The sequence below is a fragment of the Cebus imitator genome, unplaced genomic scaffold (assembly GCF_001604975.1).
Source record: "Cebus imitator isolate Cc_AM_T3 unplaced genomic scaffold, Cebus_imitator-1.0 Scaffold286, whole genome shotgun sequence".
In the NCBI taxonomy this organism is placed as follows: Eukaryota; Metazoa; Chordata; class Mammalia; order Primates; family Cebidae; genus Cebus; species Cebus imitator.
Window position 1 is genome coordinate 186,720 of NW_016107601.1, and position 23,034 is coordinate 209,753.

At 45.7% G+C, this 23,034-nt stretch overlaps 1 protein-coding gene across 4 annotated transcripts in view; it reads left to right on the forward strand.

The window, feature by feature from the left end:
• XDH (xanthine dehydrogenase) overlaps positions 1–23,034 on the forward strand; it is a 77,639-nt gene that overhangs the window by 23,671 nt on the left and 30,934 nt on the right. For 3 of the 4 annotated variants that reach the window (XM_017501935.2, XM_037729018.1, XM_017501937.2), the window contains exons 7-18: positions 1,769–1,837; positions 2,164–2,250; positions 3,419–3,560; positions 6,568–6,660; positions 7,265–7,416; positions 8,650–8,743; positions 10,399–10,508; positions 12,987–13,171; positions 14,668–14,842; positions 16,758–16,841; positions 18,281–18,450; positions 21,263–21,386. In XM_017501935.2, coding sequence (XP_017357424.1) covers positions 1,769–1,837; positions 2,164–2,250; positions 3,419–3,560; positions 6,568–6,660; positions 7,265–7,416; positions 8,650–8,743; positions 10,399–10,508; positions 12,987–13,171; positions 14,668–14,842; positions 16,758–16,841; positions 18,281–18,450; positions 21,263–21,386 — 1,485 coding nt within the window. Of the gene's footprint in view, positions 1–208; positions 489–1,768; positions 1,838–2,163; positions 2,251–3,418; positions 3,561–6,567; positions 6,661–7,264; positions 7,417–8,649; positions 8,744–10,398; positions 10,509–12,986; positions 13,172–14,667; positions 14,843–16,757; positions 16,842–18,280; positions 18,451–21,262; positions 21,387–23,034 lie in introns of those variants that run through there. The other variant, XM_037729019.1, reaches the window with a different exon arrangement.

A 23,034-nucleotide genomic window follows, 5' to 3' on the forward strand; every position in this document is an offset into this window, starting at 1 on the left:
TAGAATGTACAACACCAAGAGTGAATCTTCATGTAAACTATGGACTTTGGATGGTAGTGATGTGTCAGTGGAGTCCACTTTTGAGGATGTTGAAGTGAGGAAGGTTGTGTGTGTGTGTGTGTGTGTTGGGATAGGTGATATTTGGGAATTCTCTACATGTTCCACTGAGTTTTTTTCTGTGAACCTTAAACCACTCTTAAAAAAAAAATTTTTTTTTTAAGGCACCAGCCCAGAAGTCTTCTATTTAGTAAAGTAGGAATCTCAGGAGGGTGGAGAAAATTAAGTCTTATCCAACCTCAATAGGTCTTGAGGGCAGTGACGCATGATTGCACATCACAGTAATTTATGTCATTAACGCACCAAAGAATTATCAAGAAAATAGGTCTAGGTGATAATGAGGCGGCACTTTGTCTGGAAAAGGTCCTTCTGTGAAATATGTCCTTCCTCAGAAGGGCCAGGTGAGTGGGATGCAGGACCTTCCACTTCAGGTAGGCCTGGGGCATTTCCCTGTTTCACTCCTCCAAGAAGAAAGATGAGAAGAGGCAGTTAGAAACCTCTCCTTTTTCCTTGCTTTCTGCCTAAATGTAGAGGGGAAGTGCAAGGTGGCTGGCTGCAGGGAGGCTCAGAATGGACAGAGCAGGTCTGGCACCCAGTGCTGGAGCCATGAATGCAGGAAGAGTCTGCACACAGAGCAGTATGCATGTGCAGGTGGTGAGGGGGGTGGAGGGTTTCTCTCCTGTTGCCATCGCCTGCCTGCTTACAAGTTGTCCAAGGTCACACCTCCAGCGTCCCAACCCTGTGAGCACTTTCTTGGGAAAGACAATGGGTTGTGACACAGCTTCTGGGAAATGCCAGCATGACATGGTGTCTCCTGTGGCCAACATGCAGAAGGACTGCTCCCAGCCTGCTTTTTCAGGAACTGACTGCCCCATAAGAGTGCCTGGGGCAGAGCCTATAAGTTTTCTCTACTTTTTCATCTCAGCACAACTCCAGCACTCAGTCTCCTGAAGCCCTGAGCTGCAGATCAGTCAGCTGAGCACTGTCCTCTGCCACCCTGCAATGCCTTGGTGCTGGGATGCAGTGATTCTAGACTCTGTGTGTGCTCTGCCGCTGGTATCCTAAGAGGTCCTGAGCAAGTCTTTTCCCAGAGTTGCTGGGTGGTGTGACCTGCGTACTTCCTCCAGAACAGGCCCACAGTGAGGAGTGAAGAGTGTTTACCTTTCTGGGAGGAAGTGCCTAATAAGCAGCGGGGAGGCCATTGGGCACACTGGCTGGACATAGCGCTGGGCCCAGCATCCATCTTGGACATCCTCAGCAGAGTCCCACAGAGACTCCAGACTAGGAGACACCAGCGAAGTCCCCTAGAACCTTGCTGATCTGGAAGTCAAGCCTCTTGAGTCTTGAGAGAGTCAATGGGAATATCCCTCATAGAGGCTTCCTGAGGAAGCAGCACTGAAGAAGAGAAATGGGCATAAAGGATAGGTTTTGGTAAAGTAGGATCTAGTTTTTATGGAAACAAGTTCCTGAAATTCAGCGACCTTGTTCCTTCTGTTTGTTTATACATGAGTTGTTTAATCTATGTTAGCCAAGCAAGAGGGAATGTAACTGAGACCTCCACTCTGCACAATAGTTAGGTATGTTGCCCCTGCTGTTGATGCTGGGACAAGCATCAGAGCTGGAGTGTTCTAGATATTAATAATCCAGATTCCTTAGCTTCTGCGAATACTCTTTGTAAATACCCTTGTGCAAATGTTCATCATCTCTCTAGGATGGTGGATGCTGTGGAGGAGATGTGAACAATCCAAATTGCTGCATGAACCAGAAGAAAGACCACTCAGTAAGTGAGTTCTCCCACTGGAAGCCTGGGGGTAATCTGAGACTTAGAGGAGTTGGTGCACAAGCTCATGTCCCTGGCAGTGGGGACTGGACAAGGATGCTATGGTGAGTCAGTGATGGCAGACTGTGGGGATGGTGATGGTGCACGTTAGCCCCGGGTCCTCTAACTGAGACCCTCTCATTCCTGCTTCCCAGGTATTACCTGCTCCTCTTGCAGCCTTCAGTAGGGCTGGGAATGAGCTTGCTGGAAGGAAAGGCTGAATTGGTCCTCTTGGGCATTTGAAAGGAGGAGATACCGTACCACCTACTTGTTCTCTTTCCCCATAGGTTAGTCTCTCGCCATCTTTATTCAAACCAGAGGAGTTCACACCCCTGGATCCCACCCAGGAGCCCATTTTTCCTCCCGAGTTGCTGGTAGGTGATGCCTCAGGGACAGGTCTAGCAGAGTCTCTATTGTGAGTCCCTGGAAACCTGCTTTATTTTCATACCCACTGGGAACTTGTGTCTTTCCTGTCCTTTAGGTTTCAGCTTAAATTTCCCTTCCATTTTCTGACACCCTACTAGGTTGAGTCTCTGCTACGTGTGCTCACAGCCCTGCACATCTGCTCATGTGTGTCACACTTACAGTTACTGATTTGATGTCTGTGTTCCTTGCTAAGTGGCAAGCCCCATGATGATAGGGACTGGCTCTCTGGGCACACTGTAATGTAGCAGGTGCACTATAACCATTTGTTGACCTCCTGGCTATATGTAATTTATAAGCACCTCAAGAAACTTATTCCCTCTATAAGCAATCCATTTATTTAAGAAACAAACAAACAAACAAAACTCTCTTCAAAGGACATGACCTGTGGCTTGCAGCTCTGTCTTAAGGACACCCCCTCACACCCACTTTATCACCATCACCCTAATATTTATGGGAATGAAAAAATCAAGCCACTTGGAGTTTTTCAAGTGCACACTTCTCAGGATGTTGTGCTTATGAAAACTTGCTTGTAGCTTCAACAGGCCAGAGAGAATGGCTGTGGAGCCAACCACCAGCAGATCTTTCTCTGGACTGTGAAACTTTGAAAATACCCAGCAGTTTGATTTGAGGGCTTCGTTCAGCCCAGTGTCACCCTGCAAGCACTAAAGCCAGCCTTCCTAGGCATCACCTTGTAACAAACACCCCTTCCTACCTTCCTGGCCTCCATCTCTTCTCATGCCTTGTCCTTGGTGCCCCCCGGAGACAGTATGGGGCACTGCAAGGAGCCTGGGCTTTCAGCTAGGTCTGTTGGGGACTCCTCATGGCAGGTGACCTTCAGCAGATCCCATAACCTCCTTGACCCTCAGGATCTTCTTTCAGTGGTGAAAATGAGGCTTATAATGCCTCCTTCATGGAGGTCTTGTAAAGACTAAGCATATGTTTAACAGTCCCAGTTGAGTTCCTGCCTCTGAACATATTACTTCCCCTTACTTCTCCCTGATAGATATTTTCGTTCTGAATGTCAGTAAAACATCCCATTGCTGACTTAAAGCAATTTGTCAGGGGAATGACAGTAGGAAGAAAGAGACAGTGTAGTAAGAAAACTACATTTCCCAGAGGCTGAAAGACACTCCTCGGAAGCAGCTGCGATTTGAAGGGGAGCGTGTGACGTGGATACAGGTCTCAACCCTCAAGGAATTGCTGGACCTCAAGGCTGAGTACCCCGGTGCCAAGCTGGTGGTGGGGAACACGGAGATTGGTAAGGACTGGGGAGGCTTCCCTGGGGCTGCCTGAGGCCTGGGGGTGTTGCTAGGTCCTCTTGCACATCCTCACCTCCCCCTGTCCTTACTTGCCTCTGCACCCGACCCCTCTGCCCCACTGACTACCTGGAGCCCACCAGAAAGCCCTGGAAACTCCAGTTCCTGCAAAGACCTCTGGCTGTGGAGTCCCACAGATCTGGCTCGGCTCCTTGCTGGATGTGTGACCTCCAAAGAGTTGTTTGTCCTTGTCTACCTTCATGTTCTGTTTTTTATATGGGGCTACTAATAACTCCTTAAAGGATTGTTTTGGGTGTAAAATGAGATTCTTGCATGTAGTTGAGTTTTTTCCCAAAAAAGGGGCTTGGGAGACAAGGATCAATTGGACATGGTTCCTTGCCCTCAAGAGACTTCTAGTCTAAGGGAAGAAGAAGTAATTCAAGCATAGTGTCTAGGCTAGTGTCTGATGAACACTAGAGGTTCCATAAAAGTCATGCTTTTGAGCCTACCATCCCACTTCTTCTGGGGAATGATGTGATAAGGTAAAGAAGAGGAGAGCTCCAGGTGTGACGGTAGCATGGCAGTTACACTGACCTCCTGGCTATATCTAATATATAAGCACCTCAAGAAACCTATTCCCTCTCTAAGCAATCCATTTATTTAAGAAACAAACAAGCAAGGAGAGCTCTCTTCAAAGAACATGATCTGCAGCTTGTAGCTCTATCTAAGTACACCACCCTACACCCACTTTATCACCGTCACTCGTGACTCTAATATTCATCGTAGGCAGTTTGTGCTGCCTGTGACTGTGGCCACCTGCCCTGTCAGTGCTACCGTCTGGGATGTGAGGCCCAGAATACTCGAACACACTGGGAGACTCGGGATATGCAGCTCTCAGCCGCAGTGCTTTAAGAGATGGGGAGAGATGGCAGAGGTTCCCAGGCCTCTGCTAATCTCTATCGATTTCTAAACCTGGCATGGTCTATTTCTACTTTGCTGGGTCCCAAGCCTAGTGAGGATCTAAAGAGGAGGCTACGGCCCAGCTGAGGACCTCTGCTGTGGAGGGGCATGCCATCCTTCTAAGCAGTCAGGTCCAGCTTGGGGGAGACACCTGGCCCTGGTTCCTGAAGGAGCTGCCAAGCCCTGGGTTCTGGTTGACTCCTCAGCCGCAAAGAGGAGAGCCTGGCTTGGGTCAGTGCTTATGGAGTCAGAGTGGGCGCCGCCCTCATGAGCACATACACACAGTAGCGTCCCCAGCTGTGGTTTAGTGACACGCTGAGGCAGCAGGGTGGGCTGAGACACACTTCAAGAAATGTGATCTTGATGGCCATGGCTCAACAGGACTCACAGTTCAGGTAGCCCAGGTGTAGCTTGATTTAAGGTGGCTGGGGTAATCTTAGGAGGTCCTTCCTTTTTTTTCTCAAAGGCAAGGTCTCACCCTGTTGCCCAGGCTGAAATGCAGTGGTGCAATGCTACCATAGCTCACCTCAAACTCATGGGCTCAAGTGGTCCCCCACCTCAGCCTCGAGGGGATCATTGCATGCCCCTTGCTCTGAGTCATCCAATGGCCTGGGCCCAGTTGGATTCCAAGAGAAAGGAATTTACAAAGATTACATAAGCTCCACAATTAGGAATGATTTCTTAAGACCACCTCTGTCTGTGCCACTCCCTCCTCTCTTATGCATACCCCAGGAGCATTGCCAGCTCCAGTCAACGCAGGGTGTTGGGGGAAGGCAGACACAGAGAAAACCTTATCACGGGAGGACTTACTGCCTCAATCTGTATTCTTTGTCCTGGAAGCTGATATTCAAAGGGGGCTGATCTTCAGTTGCTGTTTAGGATTTCTGAAGGGAACTTTGAGGATTTCTGGAATCTGGGGACCCTCAAAGCCTAGGGCTCCCTTCAGAAATCCTAAACAGCACCTGGGGTTAGGGGTGGGGCAAGGAGGTCACAGGTATTTCTTTTTTAACCTTTTCCATCTATATCCTGTTGGCAAGGCTGGGCGAGGTGCTGGGCCAACTAGGCTTAAGGAACAGAGGCACATTTGTTTAACAGAGGCTTCTGACTCATTAGTCAGGAAGGCCAGAAACCACACACAGATGTGTGGCCCCTCCAAGCCAGAAAGCTTGAAGAACTCAGGCAGATAGTGGGAACTGGAAGACAGATTTGAAGTTTTCCCACCCATTTTCCTTTTCTGCTTTAATGTTAAACTTTCATGTTTTTATTACTATTATACCCCAACACAAATAATCATTCCAGTAGTGAAATTTGCTTATTCTTAGCTGTGTGACTTGGGCGAGAAACTTAATCTTTCTGTGCCTCAGCGTCTTCATCCGTAAATGGAAAAATCAGAGTTCCTCACAGGGTTATTGTGAGGATTAAATAAGTTAAAATAGGGAAAGTGCTTAGAAGGGTTCCTGACATACCTTAATTTCCTGTGTTTTCTTTTCTTTTCTTTTTTTGGAGACAGAGTCTTGCTCTGTCACCCAGGCTGGAGTGCAGTGGCCCGATCTTGGCTCACTGCAACAACATCTGTTTCCCAGGTTCTTACAACAGCATGCCCAGCTAATTTTTGTATTTTTAGTAGAGACGGGGTTTCACCATGTTGGTTAGGCTGGTTTTGAACTCCTGACCTCGTGATCTGCCCGCCTCGGCCTCCCAGAGTGCTGGGATTACAGGTGTGAGCCACCGTGCCTGGCCTCCAGTGTTTTCTAATGTTGTTCACACATACACACACACACTCTCTCTCTCTCTCTCTCCAGTGAATTCAAACTCATTTCATTTGAATTCAGATAGTTTTTTGAGATAGTTTTCAGGCTGATAGTCCAAAGACTAATCCCACCCATGTTCTACTGAGTTTCCTATTACCAAACACCTACAGTCACCAGGGAGCATATTGTGATTGTGGCTATGTCATATATCCTGTGTGTAATGGTGGGAAAAGCTGCTAAGGCCTGCCCTGGTGATACAACAATGCACCTACAACTTGGGCTTCTTGTTTCTCTCTAGGCATCGAGATGAAGTTCAAGAATATGCTATTTCCTATGATTGTCTGCCCAGCCTGGATCCCTGAGCTGAATTCAGTAGAACATGGACCAGAGGGTAAGGGGAGGTTCACTCCAAGCTCATGGAGGGGCTGTGAGGCTGGGGATGGGTCACAACGTTGGTGGTAGGTGTCAGGGTGGCCTCCTCACTGGCTCTGGCTGCCCCTGCTTCTCCTGGAGCCCACCTTGCACAGGGAAAGATGGGAGGGGACTGATTCATTGCCTTTTATCCGCTAAGCTTCTATGGTAGGGTGCCAGTCAACAAGAGGCTACGGAATCTTCAATCATTTTTCTCATTTCTGATTACACATTAGAATCCCTCATGTGGGGGTGGGGAGGTGGGGGCTGTGCTTAAGTGCTGTTGAAAAGAATGCTAGGACTTCACCCCAGAGATTCTGATTTTAATGAGTTGAGAGGTACCAGTTTAGAGGAAAGAGCATCGGTTGCAGGATCAAGAGGCCTAAGCTTGAGTACTGGCTCGTTTATGAGCTGTGTGGCATTGGTTAAGTCATTCAGCCACTCTGGGTCATAATTATCCATGTAAAGCTGGGAGTCCTGATTCAACATTGCTGGGGTTGTTGGAAAGCTTCAGCGGAGCTGTGGATGCAATCCTCTTCTGAACTGTGGGAAGGATTGCTGTTATTCCGAATGTGTGTTCCCAGGTATCTCCTTCGGAGCTGCTTGCCCCCTGAGCATTGTGGAAAAGACCCTGGTTGATGCCGTTGCTAAGCTTCCTGCCCAAAAGACAGAGGTGTTCAGAGGGGTCCTGGAGCAGCTGCGCTGGTTTGCTGGGAAGCAGGTCAAGTCTGTGGCGGTGAGTCGCTGTCAGAGGCAAGTGAGGCCCGCAGGATGGAGCTTTCATCCCAAAGCAGGGTAGCCAGACTCTCACTTGCGTCAGCGCAGTGGGCATCAAACTTTAGTGCTTAGAGTTGCCTGGGGGTGGGAGGAGCAATGCTTGTTAAAATGCAGATTCCTGGGCCCACCCTCAGAGATTCTGACACATGGGTCTGGGATGTAGCCCAGCTCTTCAGGTGCTTCTGACGGTGGTCGGTGGGGCACCCTGGGAAACGCAGTCCGCGACTCGTAGGCTTCATGCTGTGGTTGCAGAGATGCAGCTTCCTACCCCCCTCCCTCTTCCTGAGCTTGGCAGAGCCTAGCAGTAGGTGAATAAGAGATATGCTAGGGAGAAGCCAAAATTGGGAGGGGAATTTCCTTTCAGAGACAGAGCCCTCTGACAGGAGGGAGGAATCCACCTGTGATTGTTCACAGGCAGCCTTCAGACGAGTCCCCACATCCTCTGTTTGCAGGTGGCATTCACACATCCTGTGCCAATGGGAGCTCTTCACAACAGTTTATGGTGTTGGAAGAAAAGCTATCCCTTCCATTTTTAAATTATTATTTTTTAAATTAAAACAAACAGCCTACTTCTATTCCTCTCAGGCCCCACCCCAAGTACCTGTCACTTCTGATTATAGATAAGGAGACGTAAACTCAGAAACTCTGCTGAGTTCCCTAGTTCTGCTACAATCTACTTCCAGGAAGAATTTTATTTTCATTGCGCCACTGATTTTCTTCCTGTTTTCTAATAATGATTAGAATATCTGATTCTTCTTATTTTTTTTTTTGCCACGTTACCAGGAAATTCAGATCCAAATAGAGCAAATTGTTCAACCTGAAGTCTTCCTCCTCTTTTCCTTGACCTTTATCCTCATTTTACTAACTCTACATGGCCTCTGTGATAAACCACCTCTATCCTTTCAGGAAAATGTTGGGTGAAATCATCAATCAAAAAACAAACACACTTAAAGGGGCTTGCCTGCTAAATTTCAGAGTTGGGATCCAGTTCCAAGAGTTCTGATTTCAAGTTTTGCATGTTTTTCGGAATGCCCGTGTTCTCACAGTGCTGGTATTGTGGCCACAGTAGGCACAGGTCCTCAGGGGTCTCCCTACAGCAGGTGTCACCCCGCTGCCCTGCGTTCAGGAGCCTGCTGCATGAGCAAGGGTTTCCTGGAATGCTCTCTCACTGCATACTCTCTGCTTGTTTTAGTCCATTGGAGGAAACATCATCACGGCCAGCCCCATCTCCGATCTCAACCCTGTGTTCATGGCCAGTGGGGCTAAGCTGACACTTGTGTCCAAAGGTAAGCTGCCTGAAGCAGAGGTCCAGAAAGAAGGACTTGGGGGAGAAAAGTCTCACCAGACAAGTCACTGTCTGGAGAAACAGAGCTCAAAGTTCAGTGACCCAGCTGTCCCTAAGGTTTGGGTCCAGGGAAATAGGATAATGTATGTGGTTAGGGCGACAGGAGAGCTGGGCCTTTTCTTTGTAGAGACTTCACAGCAGGAACTGCTACCTGCATGCCTTACCTAGCGGGGTGACGGGGTTGGGATGCACTGGCTCACCACAGCCTGCTGTTAGACCATCAGGAATTCTGTGAGTCATTTGTGAAATATAGTTATTAATAAAAAATCAGGCCAGGAATGGTGGTGGCTTATGCCTGAAATCCCAGCACTTTGGGAGGCCGAGGCAGGAGAATTACTTGAGCTCAGGAGTTCAAGACCAGCCTGGCCAACATGGTGAAACCCTATCTCTACTAAAAACACAAAAATTAACCGGGCATGGTGGTGTGTACCTTTAGTCCCAGCTACTCAGAGGGCTGAGTCAGGAGAACCACTTGAACCTGGGAATCAGAGGCAGTAAGCCAAGATTGCACCACTGTCACTCCAGGGTGACTGAGAGACACCCAGTTTCAAAAATTAAAATAAAAATAAGAGGTGTGTGTAAATTTACAATGAAATAAATTATATTCAAAACAAAAGAAATAAATACTCAAAATGAATCACTTCCTAATTACTTCATTTTGCTGTTATAAGCCCTCTTGGAGTTATTTGCATCTGTTCTGTCTGTACAGTGGGCATGCTCTACAATTATGTGCTCCTGTACATCTCTGCTTTGTCAGAGGGTCCCCAAGACCACCTTGGCTCTGATATTCACTGGGAGGATTCAGCATTCAGTCATACTCTTGGCTGTGACTTATTATAGCAGGAGGACACAAAATCAGCAAAGGGAAAAGATACATGGGAACAAAGTCTGGGGGAACCAGGCACAACCTTCCAGAGACTTCTCCCAGCACAGTCACACAGTGCATGTTTAATTCCTCCAGCAATGAATTGTGACAACACAAGTGAGGTCTTGCCTACCAAGGAAGCTTATTAGAGGCTCAGCACCTGGGGTTTTCTTGGGAGCTGGTCACACAGGCAGCCTCTACTGGCATGTGCCCAAAGTCTAGACTCCCAGAAGGAAAGCAGGGGTTCAGCATAAACAATTGTTTGTACAAATAGTGTAGGCACAGTGAGCTGCTCTATCATGGAGTGCTGGGAACCCTTCTGAAGTACAAGTTCCCAAGGGCCAGCCTTGCAAGCAGGCCCTACAGAGGACAGTGGTCAGGGTTGCTATGCTAACATTTCTGCTTTCTTCCCAGCTTCAGATTCAGTGCAACTTTGGTATCCTGAAATTGGCTATTGGAAGTATTTACACCACAGAAATTGGCAAATGCTATAAACTAGGGCTTATCCCCCCTACGTGAAACTGGTTGTTAAAGATTCACCAGCACACCATTGCTTAAGGATGCTTAAGGATTTCAGATGGAGGATTTGGCCCCAATTGTGCCAGTCATTCACTCTGACTGTGGGCACTGGAGACCAGCATGAAGAATCCCACTGATGGTTGTCCTTTGCTCCCCATGGGGTTCCCAGCCTTTCCCTCACGTTGGCTCCTCTTCATCTTGCTTCTGTACAGGCACGAGGAGAACTGTTCGGATGGACCACACCTTCTTCCCCGGCTACAGAAAGACCCTGCTGAGCCCCGAGGAAATACTCCTCTCCATAGAGATCCCCTACAGCAGGGAGGTGAGATGTTTGAGGGTGTTGGTTCCAGGCTCTGCTCAAATGAGTCCTACTGCCAGGCTCTAGACAAAGAGACCAGGGTCTGCCTCCACCAGCCTGAGCATCTGTCAACTTTTACATTGGTTTTTCTCTCCAAACATTGCCACTATTCAACCAAACATATTCCTTTCTGGACAATGAGAAGTTGCAGGATAGGAGTCCACATGGTAGGGACTGTGGAACCAGATAGCTAGATACTTGGTCCTGAGAGTCATTTCACCTTTCTGAGCCCTAACTTCCTCATGTGTAAAATGGACACCATGTTACTTACCATATGGGTTATTGTGAGGACTGAAAATAAATAATTCGTAAGGTTCCTGGTGACGCCCAGAAGCCAGTGGAGATGACCAGTAGCTAACAACAGAATTCCAAGAACGCATGTAGCTGTCGAGGATTCCTGCCCACGTCAGAGGAAATTTGCTTTCCTGTGGTGAAGAATGTGGGGCTCACATGCTGCATGAAGAAGCTGCCTGTGGCTCAGACCCTCATACGCTGACCTGAGGCTTGACGAGATGTTGCTTCACTGAGCTTGCTGTGGGTTGGTGTGGTTGGATTCCTGCTTCATGGGTGGCTCTTCTGGCCTGTTGGGGCAGGTCTGGGCACCACTGGCTGCCATACTATTTGTTCCCTGGGGCCTGTGATGTCTTGAGCTGGTGTGGGTCTCTCCTTTTGTAGCAGCTACCAGCTCAGAACACATTCCAAAAGGGCTTTTCAGAAAAGGCATCTGGAGAGGTGCGGGGAGCCGCTATCAGGGAGAGTGTGAAGGTTTCCCACAGCCGGCGCTTTAGCGAGTGTTCTGAGGCATGTTTTGCCCTTGGTAATTTTGACCTCCTTAATGAGAACGCTAATTAAATTAAAGCAATTATATCCCTGAGGTGGTTTCTTAATGGTTTTCTAGCTTGTCTGTATAGACCATTTTGTGCAGTGATTCCCAGGGTTTTGAATTTCACAGTTCAGTAATTTTTTTTAAAATTATGAGCGATAAAAGGAGGGGAAACAGGCATAGCTCTATTCAGTTTTTATTAGCCAGGTATGATCATTAACAAAACACATTATGCCATTAAGAAAGGAGATTTTAATACCCAGAATGAGAAGACTCTCAAGAAAAGATACTGTCAATCTGACACTGACAGTTCACCATACCCCAGTGAGAACGTCCCCGTGGACGGGCACAGTCCTGGGAGGGAGCATCTGGGACCTCTGTTCCAGAAGAAAGGTCAAACTCTGGGCTCAGTGTCCCAGAGCCATGCTTGACATCCAACCTGACCTGCTTTACCATCAGGAGGGGGCTCCACGGCTTCTTCGGAGAAAAGCCTGTAGCCATTTGGTGGCCTCCACTGTAGGCCTCATGGTGCTTTTTCCAATAGCTGTCCTCTCCCTAAACCTGCTACCTTTGGTGTTCAACACCATTTGTGATGCCAGAGTAAGCACAGATCTCAAAAGGAACCTGACACAGAAAGGGCTTGAAATCAGGTGGCTCTTACCTGAAAAGTGGCTCATGCTGTTCTCCCATCCTTAAAGACAGATCCTGACTCAAACTCATGGAGGAAAATGCATTTAAAGCACAAGGGCAGTGATTGTTGCATAGTGCAGTAGTGATACTTCCTTTTAGCAAGATTTCTTTCTTTCTTTTCTTTTCTTTTCTTTATTTTTTTTGTTTTGAGACAGAATCTCACTCTTCCTGCTGGCCCAGGCTGAAGTGCAGTGGCATGACCTCAGCTCACTGCAGCCTCAATGTCCCAGGCTCAAGTGATCCTCCCACCTCACCCTTCCAAATAGCTGGGACCACAAGTGTGCACAACCACACCTGGCTAATTTTTTTTTTTTTTTAAAGATAAGTCCTCACTATATTGTCCAGGCTGGTCTTAAGCACTTGGCTTCGAGCACTCCTTCCACCTAGGCCTCTGGGATTATAGACATAAGCCACTGTGCCCGGCCTCTTTCACCAAGATGTCTGAATGATGCCAAAGACTGGTGGGAGGGACAAGTTGGAGAGAGCACTGTGGAGGCCACAAGCAGAGGATGCCAAGGGCCAAACAGCCTCAGTCCCCAGAGAAGCCGGGTGGGTGGGTGCTGATAGTGGGCACCAGGGTGGGGAAAGTAAGAGGGCTGAGGTGTCTCTGAGGAGCCTTTGCGAAAGCACCCTTCCCGCCCTGCAGCTGTTGTTCAATGGAGACCACGCAGTTCCACTTTGTCCCTGACCCTCGGCTTTTCTGACTAGCAGGGAGACATCCAGGTTTTTTTCCAGCTTCTGGGAATGTTATGTGGAACCTCTCCTAAAGGTGGTAATCATTTACGTTTGACCTTTGATTCTTGGGGCCAGCTACCCCACTATTGTGCGATAGTGTTATCCCCTTACTTCATAGCCCTACGATTTGAGTCTGCCATTTGCAGCCCTTGCAGGGCAAGGTGGAACACAGGCGCCTTTCTGTTCTTTTTTAGGGTGAGTATTTCTCAGCATTCAAGCAGGCCTCCCGGAGAGAAGATGACATTGCCAAGGTAACCAGTGGAATGAGAGTTTTATTCAAGCCAGGAACCACAGAGGTAGAGGAGCTGGCCCTTTGCTATGGTGGAATGGCCAACAGAACCATCTCGGCCCTCAAGACTACTCAGAGGCAACTTTCCAAGTAAGAGCTAACAGCAGAATGAGACTGGTGCTGCTGTTGCTGCCATTAATAGTATCACTGCTACTCTTGCTGCTACTATGACTACCAGTAGTATTACTATTGCTGCTACTACTACTATAACTACTGCTACTGCTGCTACTATTGCTACCACTTCTACTTCCACTATAACCACAGTTGCTACTACAACTATTACTAATGCTACTACCAGTATTACTACTAGGAGTATTGCCACTGCTATACTATTACCATTGCTACTACTACTATACTATTGCTACTATTACTGCAGCTGTAATTAATATTATGATTGCTACTACTCCAGCTACTTCTACTTTACAATTACAACTGTTACTCATTATTGCTATTACATTACTACTGTTGCTACTACTATCACTACACTTATGATCACTGCTGCAATTCCTATCACTATTATGATTAGTATTATTGCTGTTATTACTATTATCATTGCTACTACTACTATTGTTGCCTCTTCTATTACTTATTCTATTAGTACTGCTACTACTATTACTACTGTTATACTAGTATTTTCCTAATAGCATTACTGCTGCTACTATTATTGCTACTGAAATTACTGCTACTACTGTTACTGCTACTACTACTATCACTATTGCTACTAGTATTGCTGCTGCTACTGTTACTACTAACAGTAGTATTACTGCTGTTATTGATGCTGCTGCTGCTATGACTACTACTTTCTGGCATTGCTTCTGTTACTACTGTGATTACTACTATTGCTGTTGCTTCTATTACTACTGCTTTTATGACTATTACTACTTCTGCTACTACTATCTATATTGTTACCACTACTGCAACCATTATTGCTGTTGCTAGTATTATTACTAGTAGTATTGATGCTGATGCTACTACTTCTCTGCTACTACTACTATTGCTACCACTATGGCTGTGATTATTACTACTGCTACCATTACTATTACTATGGTTATTATATAACAGAAATTGTATCAAGCACTTGCTAGCATTACACTGTGTAATCCTTATAGCACCCACATAGAATCTATAAAGCTTAACTTGAAGTTTGATTCCTTGGTTCCAAAATTCCTGGCTCTGTCATTTACCAAATAGGTAACATAAGTCAAGTTATTGACCCTCCCCATGCCTCAGTTTTTTCATTGGTAAATGGGTATAGGAATTTTCCCTACTACATTTTAAAATTTAAATTAAAAGTGACAATTCATCTAAAACACTTAAGATGTTGCCCAGCACATTGTGAGGGCTTGATAGATTTAACTGTTATTACTTTGGTGGTCTTTAAAAATTGTATCTATTTTTAAACATGAGGAAACAGTGGCTCAATGAGGTTAGTTTAAGCATGGTGCCTAAAGTCACCTAACTCTAAGTATCCAAGCTGAATTTTGAACCAAGCTTTATACAGCTCCATGGCCCTGGGCACACAGCTCTATACAAAGGGACACGGAGGGCTAGGCAGGAGCACTGTCCCATGCCCTGCTCTCTGGCAGGCTATGGAAGGAGGAGCTGCTACAGGACGTGTGTGCAGGCCTGGCCGAGGAGCTGTACCTGCCCCCCGACGCCCCTGGCGGCATGGTGGACTTCCGGCGCACCCTCACCCTCAGCTTCTTCTTCAAGTTCTACCTGACAGTGCTCCAGAAGCTGGGCCAAGAGAACCCGGAAGACGTGAGTGTGGTTTGGCCAGGCACAGGCTCTCTGTAGCATTTCTGGGGTTGTTGGTCTGGGTAGTAAATTTGCTTCTCTCCTCTGGACATCTCAGGGCAGAATGGCAGGGACTGGGGTCACAACACAGGAACCATGGAAATGGGAGTGACCAGCTGGCTTGGAGGCAAAGTACTGGGCTGGGTGCTGGGGACACAAGTTCTTGCCCTGAGAGTGTCTCACCATGAGAACCTGAATAGTCACAACTTTCCCTATGTCTCAGCTGTAAAATCTGCAAAAGGGGCAGGTGGATCAGATAATCCTTCTAGCAGTATCGCGGATACAACTGTGGTTTCATAGGTTGGATAGGAAATGCAGAAGGCCAGGCCTGGTGGCTCACACTAGTAATCCCAGCACTTTGGGAGGCTGAGGCAGGTGGATCACCTGAAGTCAGAAGTTAAAGACCAGCCTGGCCAATGTAGTGAAACCCTGTCTCTACTAAAAATACAGAACAAAAGAGAGAGAGAGAGAGAGAGGGAGAGAGAAAGGGAATGCAGTGTGATGAGTAGGTAGGGTGGAATGGGAATGTCAGGTGGGGCTGCACTAACCAGGAGCCCGTGGAATGCACAGGATGTGCCCTCAAGAGAGAGTGCAGGCTGAGATGGGGCCCAGCTCCTGAAATATGTTCACCAAGAATTTGTTTTGCCCCTCTCCTATGCCAAGTTTCACAAGGTGCTAGGGAGCAGCCCAGTGTGGGGGAGAACATGGACGGTGAAGGCTGCACTTCGGAGACAACTGCAGAGATGGGTGTGGAGGAGCACAAAGCAGAGAGGATGCCCCTGGTGCAGGAACAGCAGATTTAAAACAAACTTTTAAAACAAACTTTAAAAATATAGGATTGGGGGCCGGGCGCAGTGGCTCACGCCTGTAATCCCAGCACTTTGGGAGGCCGAGGCGGGTGGATCACGAGGTCAAGAGATCGAGACCCTCCTGGTCAACGTGGTGAAACCCCGTCTCCTAAAACCACAAAAAATGAGCTGGGCATGGTGGCGCGTGCCTGTAATCCCAGCTACTCAGGAGGCTGAGGCAGGAGAATTGCCTGAACCCAGGAGGCGGAGGTTGCGGTGAGCCGAGATCGCGCCATTGCACTCCAGCCTGGGCAACAAGAGCGAAACTCCGTCTCAAAAAAAAATAAAATAAAATAAAATATATATATATATATATATATATATATATATATATATATATGGGATTGGATCAATGAAACCTAAAATTACTCTTACTCTCAAATCCCAGAGAAAACCACTGCTAAGTATTTTGGTTAATTCCTCTGATCTTTTTCCTGCATTTATCTGTTCATCTGTCAGGCTGTTTGTCTGCCCCATCTCTTTCTCTCTATTTGTCCTTCCATCTGTCTATCAATACCTGCCATCTTCCTATCTTTTAATGTGGATATATTTCAAAAGACTTGGGACCACACTGCATATAAAGCTTTAAATCCTCCTTTGCTTCCATTGGGATTATATTGTGAACATTTTCCATATCATTAAATGCTTCCCATGGAATTGAGGAGGGTAAGGAAGAATTTTCCAGGAAGGCTGGAGGAGAATGATATTCCCAACAGAGACAGCAGCAGTCATAAATGTAAGACGGAGGGAAAGAGTTTGGAGTGTTGGAGGAGGTACAGACCATTCAGTCTACAGGGTACAGTGTGGGGCCAGCAGTGAAGCTGAGGCTGCCCGTAAATGCTGAACTCTCAGAGCCCATGTTTGGATGCTGAGAGATCCATCCAGCACTCAAAGGGGCTTGAAATGAAGAGACGAGACGAGAGGATCAGTTGTCACTGATGTCAACTGTCAGTGGTCATTTGGGGATAACCACGGAAGGGATCAATGATTGAAATATAATCCTGGTCACCTCTGTTATCTTGTTTCCACAGAAGTGTGGTAAACTGGACCCCACCTTCACCAGTGCAACTTTACTCTTTCAGAAAGACCCCCCAGCCAACGTCCAGCTCTTCCAAGTGAGTACAATCAGTGTATGGCTAATATCAGGGGACTGCGCAGGCCACATCAGTTGGCTAGTGGGTGACTATCGGCTAGTGACGAACTTGAATTGTATGTAGGTGCATAAAGCTCTTTACTCTTGTGCTTAAATATCCAGTGAAGAAAATGAGAATCATACAGATGTTAATGTCACATTTTTCTCCTGTTTACCTAAATTTCTCTCTTGGGATTAGACTCCCAGCTGCACCTGTTCCTTACAGACTTTTTTTTTTTTTTTTACTTGAAGAATAATGTGCAAAGCCTGAAGTATTATTGAGCATGTTAAAACAAACAAACAAACAAACAAACAAACAAACAAACAAACCATCTATCTACCCCAGCTTTTTGAGAGGTGCTGGGTAAAGGGTCAGCAAACTTTTCCTGAAAACATGTTAGGTTTTGTGGGCCAGATGGTTTCTATCGCAACTTCTCAAGTCTGTCATTGTAGCATAAAAGCAGCCACCAACAATACATGAATGAATGAGTGTGTTGTCTTCCAATAAAACTTTATTTACAAAAACAGGCAGTGGACCCGGGCCACAATTTACTGCCCCTTGTACACTGGAGGGTAGTTGTCCCAAGCATGAGCTCTGGGGCCTGACTGCCTGAATTTATATCTAAACTCTGCCATTTCATAGTTGTGCAACTTTGAACAAGTTATTTATCCTCTTGTGTGCCTCTTAAGCAAGTTAATTATATTCACCTGCATGTTTCATAAGATGGTTTTGAGGATGAAATGTGTTAATAAAAGTAAATTGCTTAGATAGTCCCTGGTATGTGGTGAAACACTCAATAAATATGACCCACTGTTATAATTACTTTGCAAAACAAAAACAGAACTTTATTATCAAATCAATAATGTAAAACATTTTAGAAAATACAGAAAAATATAAAGAAAATAAAATTCACCAAAAATTCCACCTCCAAGAGCAAATTATTATTACATTTTTGTTAAATTCTTTTCATTATTTCCTATGTATATGTGGACATGTGTGTGCTATATTTGTCACATATATTATCTTTCCTACAGAATTTAAATTATTGTCAAACACAAACACATGTCCTGTTTTTATGCTTGCATGAACAATCCTTCTAATTAAAATTCTTCAAAAGTATGTTTTAATGGTTGCATACTGTTGTGTTGTATGAGGGCTGCACAGCTTATTTAGCCAATCCCCAATTAATGGACATTTAGGTCCCTCATTTTCTTGTTGTTCTTTTATATAACAACACTAGGACCACCCTTGCCATTACGTATGCACCTTCCTGTTCCCTTTGCCCCATGCACCTCTGCATCCTTTATTCCTACCCCTTGGTGTGCTTTGCCATGTAGCCTGAAGCTCTCCAGTGTCCCCTGGGCCTGTAGAGGGGCAGTGTCCTCGGCAGCTCAGGCTGACTCATGACCCTGTCATTCCAGGATGTGCCCAAAGGTCAGTCTGAGGAGGACATGGTGGGCCGGCCCCTGCCCCACCTGGCAGCAAACATGCAGGCCTCTGGTGAGGCTGTGTACTGTGACGACATCCCTCACTACGAGAATGAGCTCTCTCTCCGGCTAGTCACCAGCACCCGGGCCCACGCCAAGATCAAGTGAGTGTCACCGCCAGGAGGAGCTGGTGGAACTTTGTGAGGGGCCACTGGGAGTACCCACAAGATTTCTCGCACCCTGCCAGGTCATGGAGATGTACAGATAATGAGGTTCCTCCAGGACCTCCTAAGCTAGAGAGAGGGGAAGATGGGAACTCACCTCAAAACCACAGTCTGGAGAGGAGCAGGAAGGGTTCGGGGTCTGGTGGCACCTGGAGGAGTTCTGTTCCTGGGAGGGGTCAGCAGGGGCCAGATCAGGAAAGCCTTGGAGCCCTAAACAGAGAGATGACACTTGTCCCAAAAAACACTGAGAAGCTGCGGATAGGCTTTGGACAGGACCCGGTTAGACCTGCATTTTGGATACTAGGCTTGGTTAAAATGCAGAATTTCGTTAGAACTTGAGTTAGCACTTATGCGAAGAACATGGCCTTGGAGTGTAGCAGTCCTGGGATTGCATTCCAACTCTGGTGCCTGTCAACTGAGACCTTGGCCCATGTATTTAAACTCTCAGTTTCCTTGTCTGTAAAGAGCTGTTTCTTCAAAGATTAGCAGTATTGTCTATAAAGCACCTAGCAGAGAATAGTCACTTGCAGATGTTTGCTGAACTCTGAGACCTCAGATAGCAAAAATTATCACTTCTATAATAATAATAATAATAAAACACCTAATACTCATATATAGCACTTAATATTTGCTACAACCTAGTTTTTTTTTTTGTGCTCATAATAACTGAAGGTTTTATTTTGACCTAAGCAATGATATATGTTAAGATTTTGACTCAGTTATAAAATGAACTCAGCTGAGATGGCCAAATATTGCTCTTATAAATAGGTATTAGAAAGAAAAAGTGGCTAGGTGTGGTGGTTCATGCCTGTAATCCCAGCACTTTGAGAGGCCAAGGCAGGCAGGTCACCTGAGGTCAGGAGTTTGAGACCAGCCTGGACAACACAGCGGAACCCTGTCTCTACAAAAAATTAAAAAATTAGCCTGGCATGGTGGCGCACGCCTGTAATCCCAGCTACTTAGGTGACTGAGGCAGGAGAATTGCTTGAACCCAGGAGGCAGAGGTTGCAGTGAGCCGAGATGATGCCACTGCACCTCATCCTGGGTGACAGCGCAAGATTCCATCTCAAAAAAAAGAAAGGAAAAAAAAGCAAAAGTGCCACAGCCTCGTTTAAAGCACTTTAAATATATTAGTTTGTTTACTCCTCACAACAACCTTATAGGCAGGTCCTATTATCACCTCTCTGTTCCAGATGAGGAAGCTAAGGCACAAGCAGGGTATGTAACTTGCCCCAGGCACACAGTTGGTAAGTGGCAGAGTTGGAGTTTGAAGCTGAGCAACCTGAACACCTGTGTTGTGCTGCCTCTGGATGTTCAAGCCAGAGAACGTGAACTTTGTTTCCTGTTGGGCGTTAGACACATAGCCTGCTGAGCAGAGCAGCTAGGAAAAGCCCTTCCTTGGGTCCACGGAGTGGACTAGGGATCAGATTCCCTTGTCATTGGTCTTGTTTCTGCTGCTGCTCCTAGCCTGGAGATGGGCTCCCTCCAGGAAGGGTGAACCAGGCACAGGTGAAATCTAACAGATGAATAAACCTGTCCAGGTCCCCGAAAAAAAAAAGTGTTTAAGTTCCTGTGATTGCCAGCTATAAGACACATTCTTTCCCTTTTCTTCCTTGTCTTGAGCCCATGTTGACAATACCATGACCCACATTGTCTACACTCAAACCACCTCCATCCAAGCAATGTGAATGGATGGAAGAGGATGAGGGGGTTGACATTGTCATAACTGCAACAATCGGGGCCTTCCCGGGCTGCATACACTTGGAAGTGAGTGTGGCAGGGCAAAGCTTAACCCTCCTAACAACCTCAGTTCTAGTAATCCCAGTCACGCTGCTGTCTGGCTTACTGACTTTGGACAAAGTACCTGAGTTCCTCGAGTTTGAGTTTCCACAAACATAAAATGGGAATTAGGAGAAGTGCTTTCAGGATTTCTCAGGAAGATTAAGCATTTGGAAGGCGATTAGTACTTCAGTTTCCACAACTTTGCATGAAATGCGTCACCCTATTTCCCCATGGGGCATGTGCCAGTGTGATCAGTACATAGTTGGTACTGTTATCCTTGATGCTATAGTCAGTGATTCTCCCTTAGAGGTTCATGTTGCCTAATTATGGTAGGATGCCCTGTCATGCTGGGATAGCACCATGAATGTGGGGAGAGAAATCCAGCTGTATGAAGCTGTTCAGGGCCGTTGGATCATTTCAGGGCCGAGGCACAGCAGGGCCCCTGTGCTGATTTTGGAAGGGAGTTAGTGTGATATGTTCATTAGCCAGAGCTCTCCAGAGTAAGTGCTGCTCACTTTGATTTGGCTCACTTGTACTTGGAGACCAGACAGGGCATCATGTAAGGTCCAAAGAGGCCTGGCCTGCCTTATTCACTTTATTTATTTTTAAATGGAGATAGGATCTTGTTATGTTGCCCAGGCTGGTCCCAAACTCCTGAGCTCAAGTGATCCTCCTACTTCAACCTGCCAAGGCATTGGGATTACATGTGTGAGCCAAAGTAAGCCTGGCTGGCTTATTCACTTTGAATCTCCAGCAGCATTCAGGACAGTGGCCTGAACATGGTGAGCATTTAATTGACATTTGCAGAATAGAATATAATTGAATTAGAATCTAATAGAAAAGAAGCAGAGAAGTGAGGAATTAGGATGAAGCCAAGCCCATCAAAATAAGAACAGAGTTGTCCAACCAGGTGATGGGTCCCCTGCTCCAGCTTGCTGGCCTGGCCCCCTCACACTGCTCATTCTTGCAGGTCCATAGAAACATCAGAAGCTAAGAAGGTGCCAGGGTTTGTTTGTTTCATTTCTGCTGGTGATATTCCTGGGAGTAACATAACTGGAATTTGCAATGATGAGACAGTCTTTGCAAAGGATAAGGTAGGTCTTGGATTTTTTTTATATGAAGTAGATGGAATAAGTATTGAAGTTTTAATTTGTGTACATTGCTCTAAACCCCTGATCTGGAAAGGTTGTACATTTGCATGGATTGTGGCCATCAACTGGATGGCCACAATCCGCAGAGGGATAGAATATGTTACTAGCTTATTTAATTGATGGCTGCTGTTTGTACATAGTAGGATGTCTCTATGCCAAGGTGACAGTAAAACAAGGCTGGTGATTGCATTTGAACTGGCAATTGGGTTCTTAAGAAACAACAGTAAGCTCCTTATTTAAAATAAAATAAGAATACATTTAACAAACTAACTGGAAATCTCAATACCACCACTATGTGTATTGGTAATTGGTAAATACGAAAGTTTATCTATTGATTTTGACTACATGAAACTCTGCAACAACAAACAAAAATTTTCAAATGTTTAAGACAGCTGCTACATAAGTCCTTATATTTTTTTTCATAAGATAGTTCTCGACAGCCATTTTTTAATTCCAATAGACATCAAATGTTGCAAATTAGACATGAGTATTTCTGAAAAGCGAATTCATCTTATTATTGATGTAAAAGTGAAGGAGAGAACAAAAAACTAAAAATATGAGAACAAGGACTCCATGAGGAGAGCATTTCATAGAAGAACAAATTTCTTTGTGGATTTTAAGAGTTTCTCAGAGCAATGCTAGCATTATGGCTAGGGAGAGTCAACCAGATTTAGCCAATTGCGCTAATCAAATAAGTTAATAACTTCTTTGGGAAATGTTTCTTCTATCTGGCTCTGGGAAGAAGAATAAGGCTGCCTCTGCCAGGAAGGCTTTCTGGACATCCCCCATTAGAATTGTCAGAGACATGCATCCTAACTGTTCATTCCTGTTGTCAGAAACCTCATCTTCTAAAGTGATGTGCTCGACAAAAATTTTTGTTGTTTACTTTTTGGGGGATGTTGGATGAAAATTATCTCTGAAGGAGATCCATTAAGCTTTTATGAAACTGAATTATTAAAGAAAAGAAAACAGCAATCCTTATCATACAAATTTTTAAATCTTTTTATGGATTATCAAGTCTAAGAACCAGCATTTGAGAGCAACTGCTTTTGGGTATTAGATGAAGTATATCTTCTCTATAAATATATGTCTTACATGTCTTATACTGATGCTTACAGCCTTTACAGCCTTTGAGAAGCTTTTGGAATAAATCTGGGAAATAGAACGTAAAAGACAGTGGTGTGGTGAAAAGAAAGTAAAACTGGGGGTCAGGGCCTGAGATTTGGTCATAATCTATTAATAATAACTAGCCCATCGTGGCCTTGTCTTCTGAGTCTCCGTAAGAAGACCAGTGGTGTTGGAGTAAGTCCTAACTGACAAATGCACTTGTGCTGCAATATCCCCCTTTCTGCTCATGGCAAACTCAATAGTCTGCCAGTACTAAATAATCAGAATTGGCCCTTGAGATGAAATCTGTTTACCATCTTGATCCTAGTGACTCTATATCAGTAAGATAAGGAATTAAGAGGCCCCAGGGCATTCCTAAAATGTGCTTTCATTATGAAGGCAGGAACTTCTTTTGGCTTTTTGAACAATCCAAAAATAATTCGTTTCACTATAGCCTGGTTGCATTCTTTAACAGTCTGTCTCT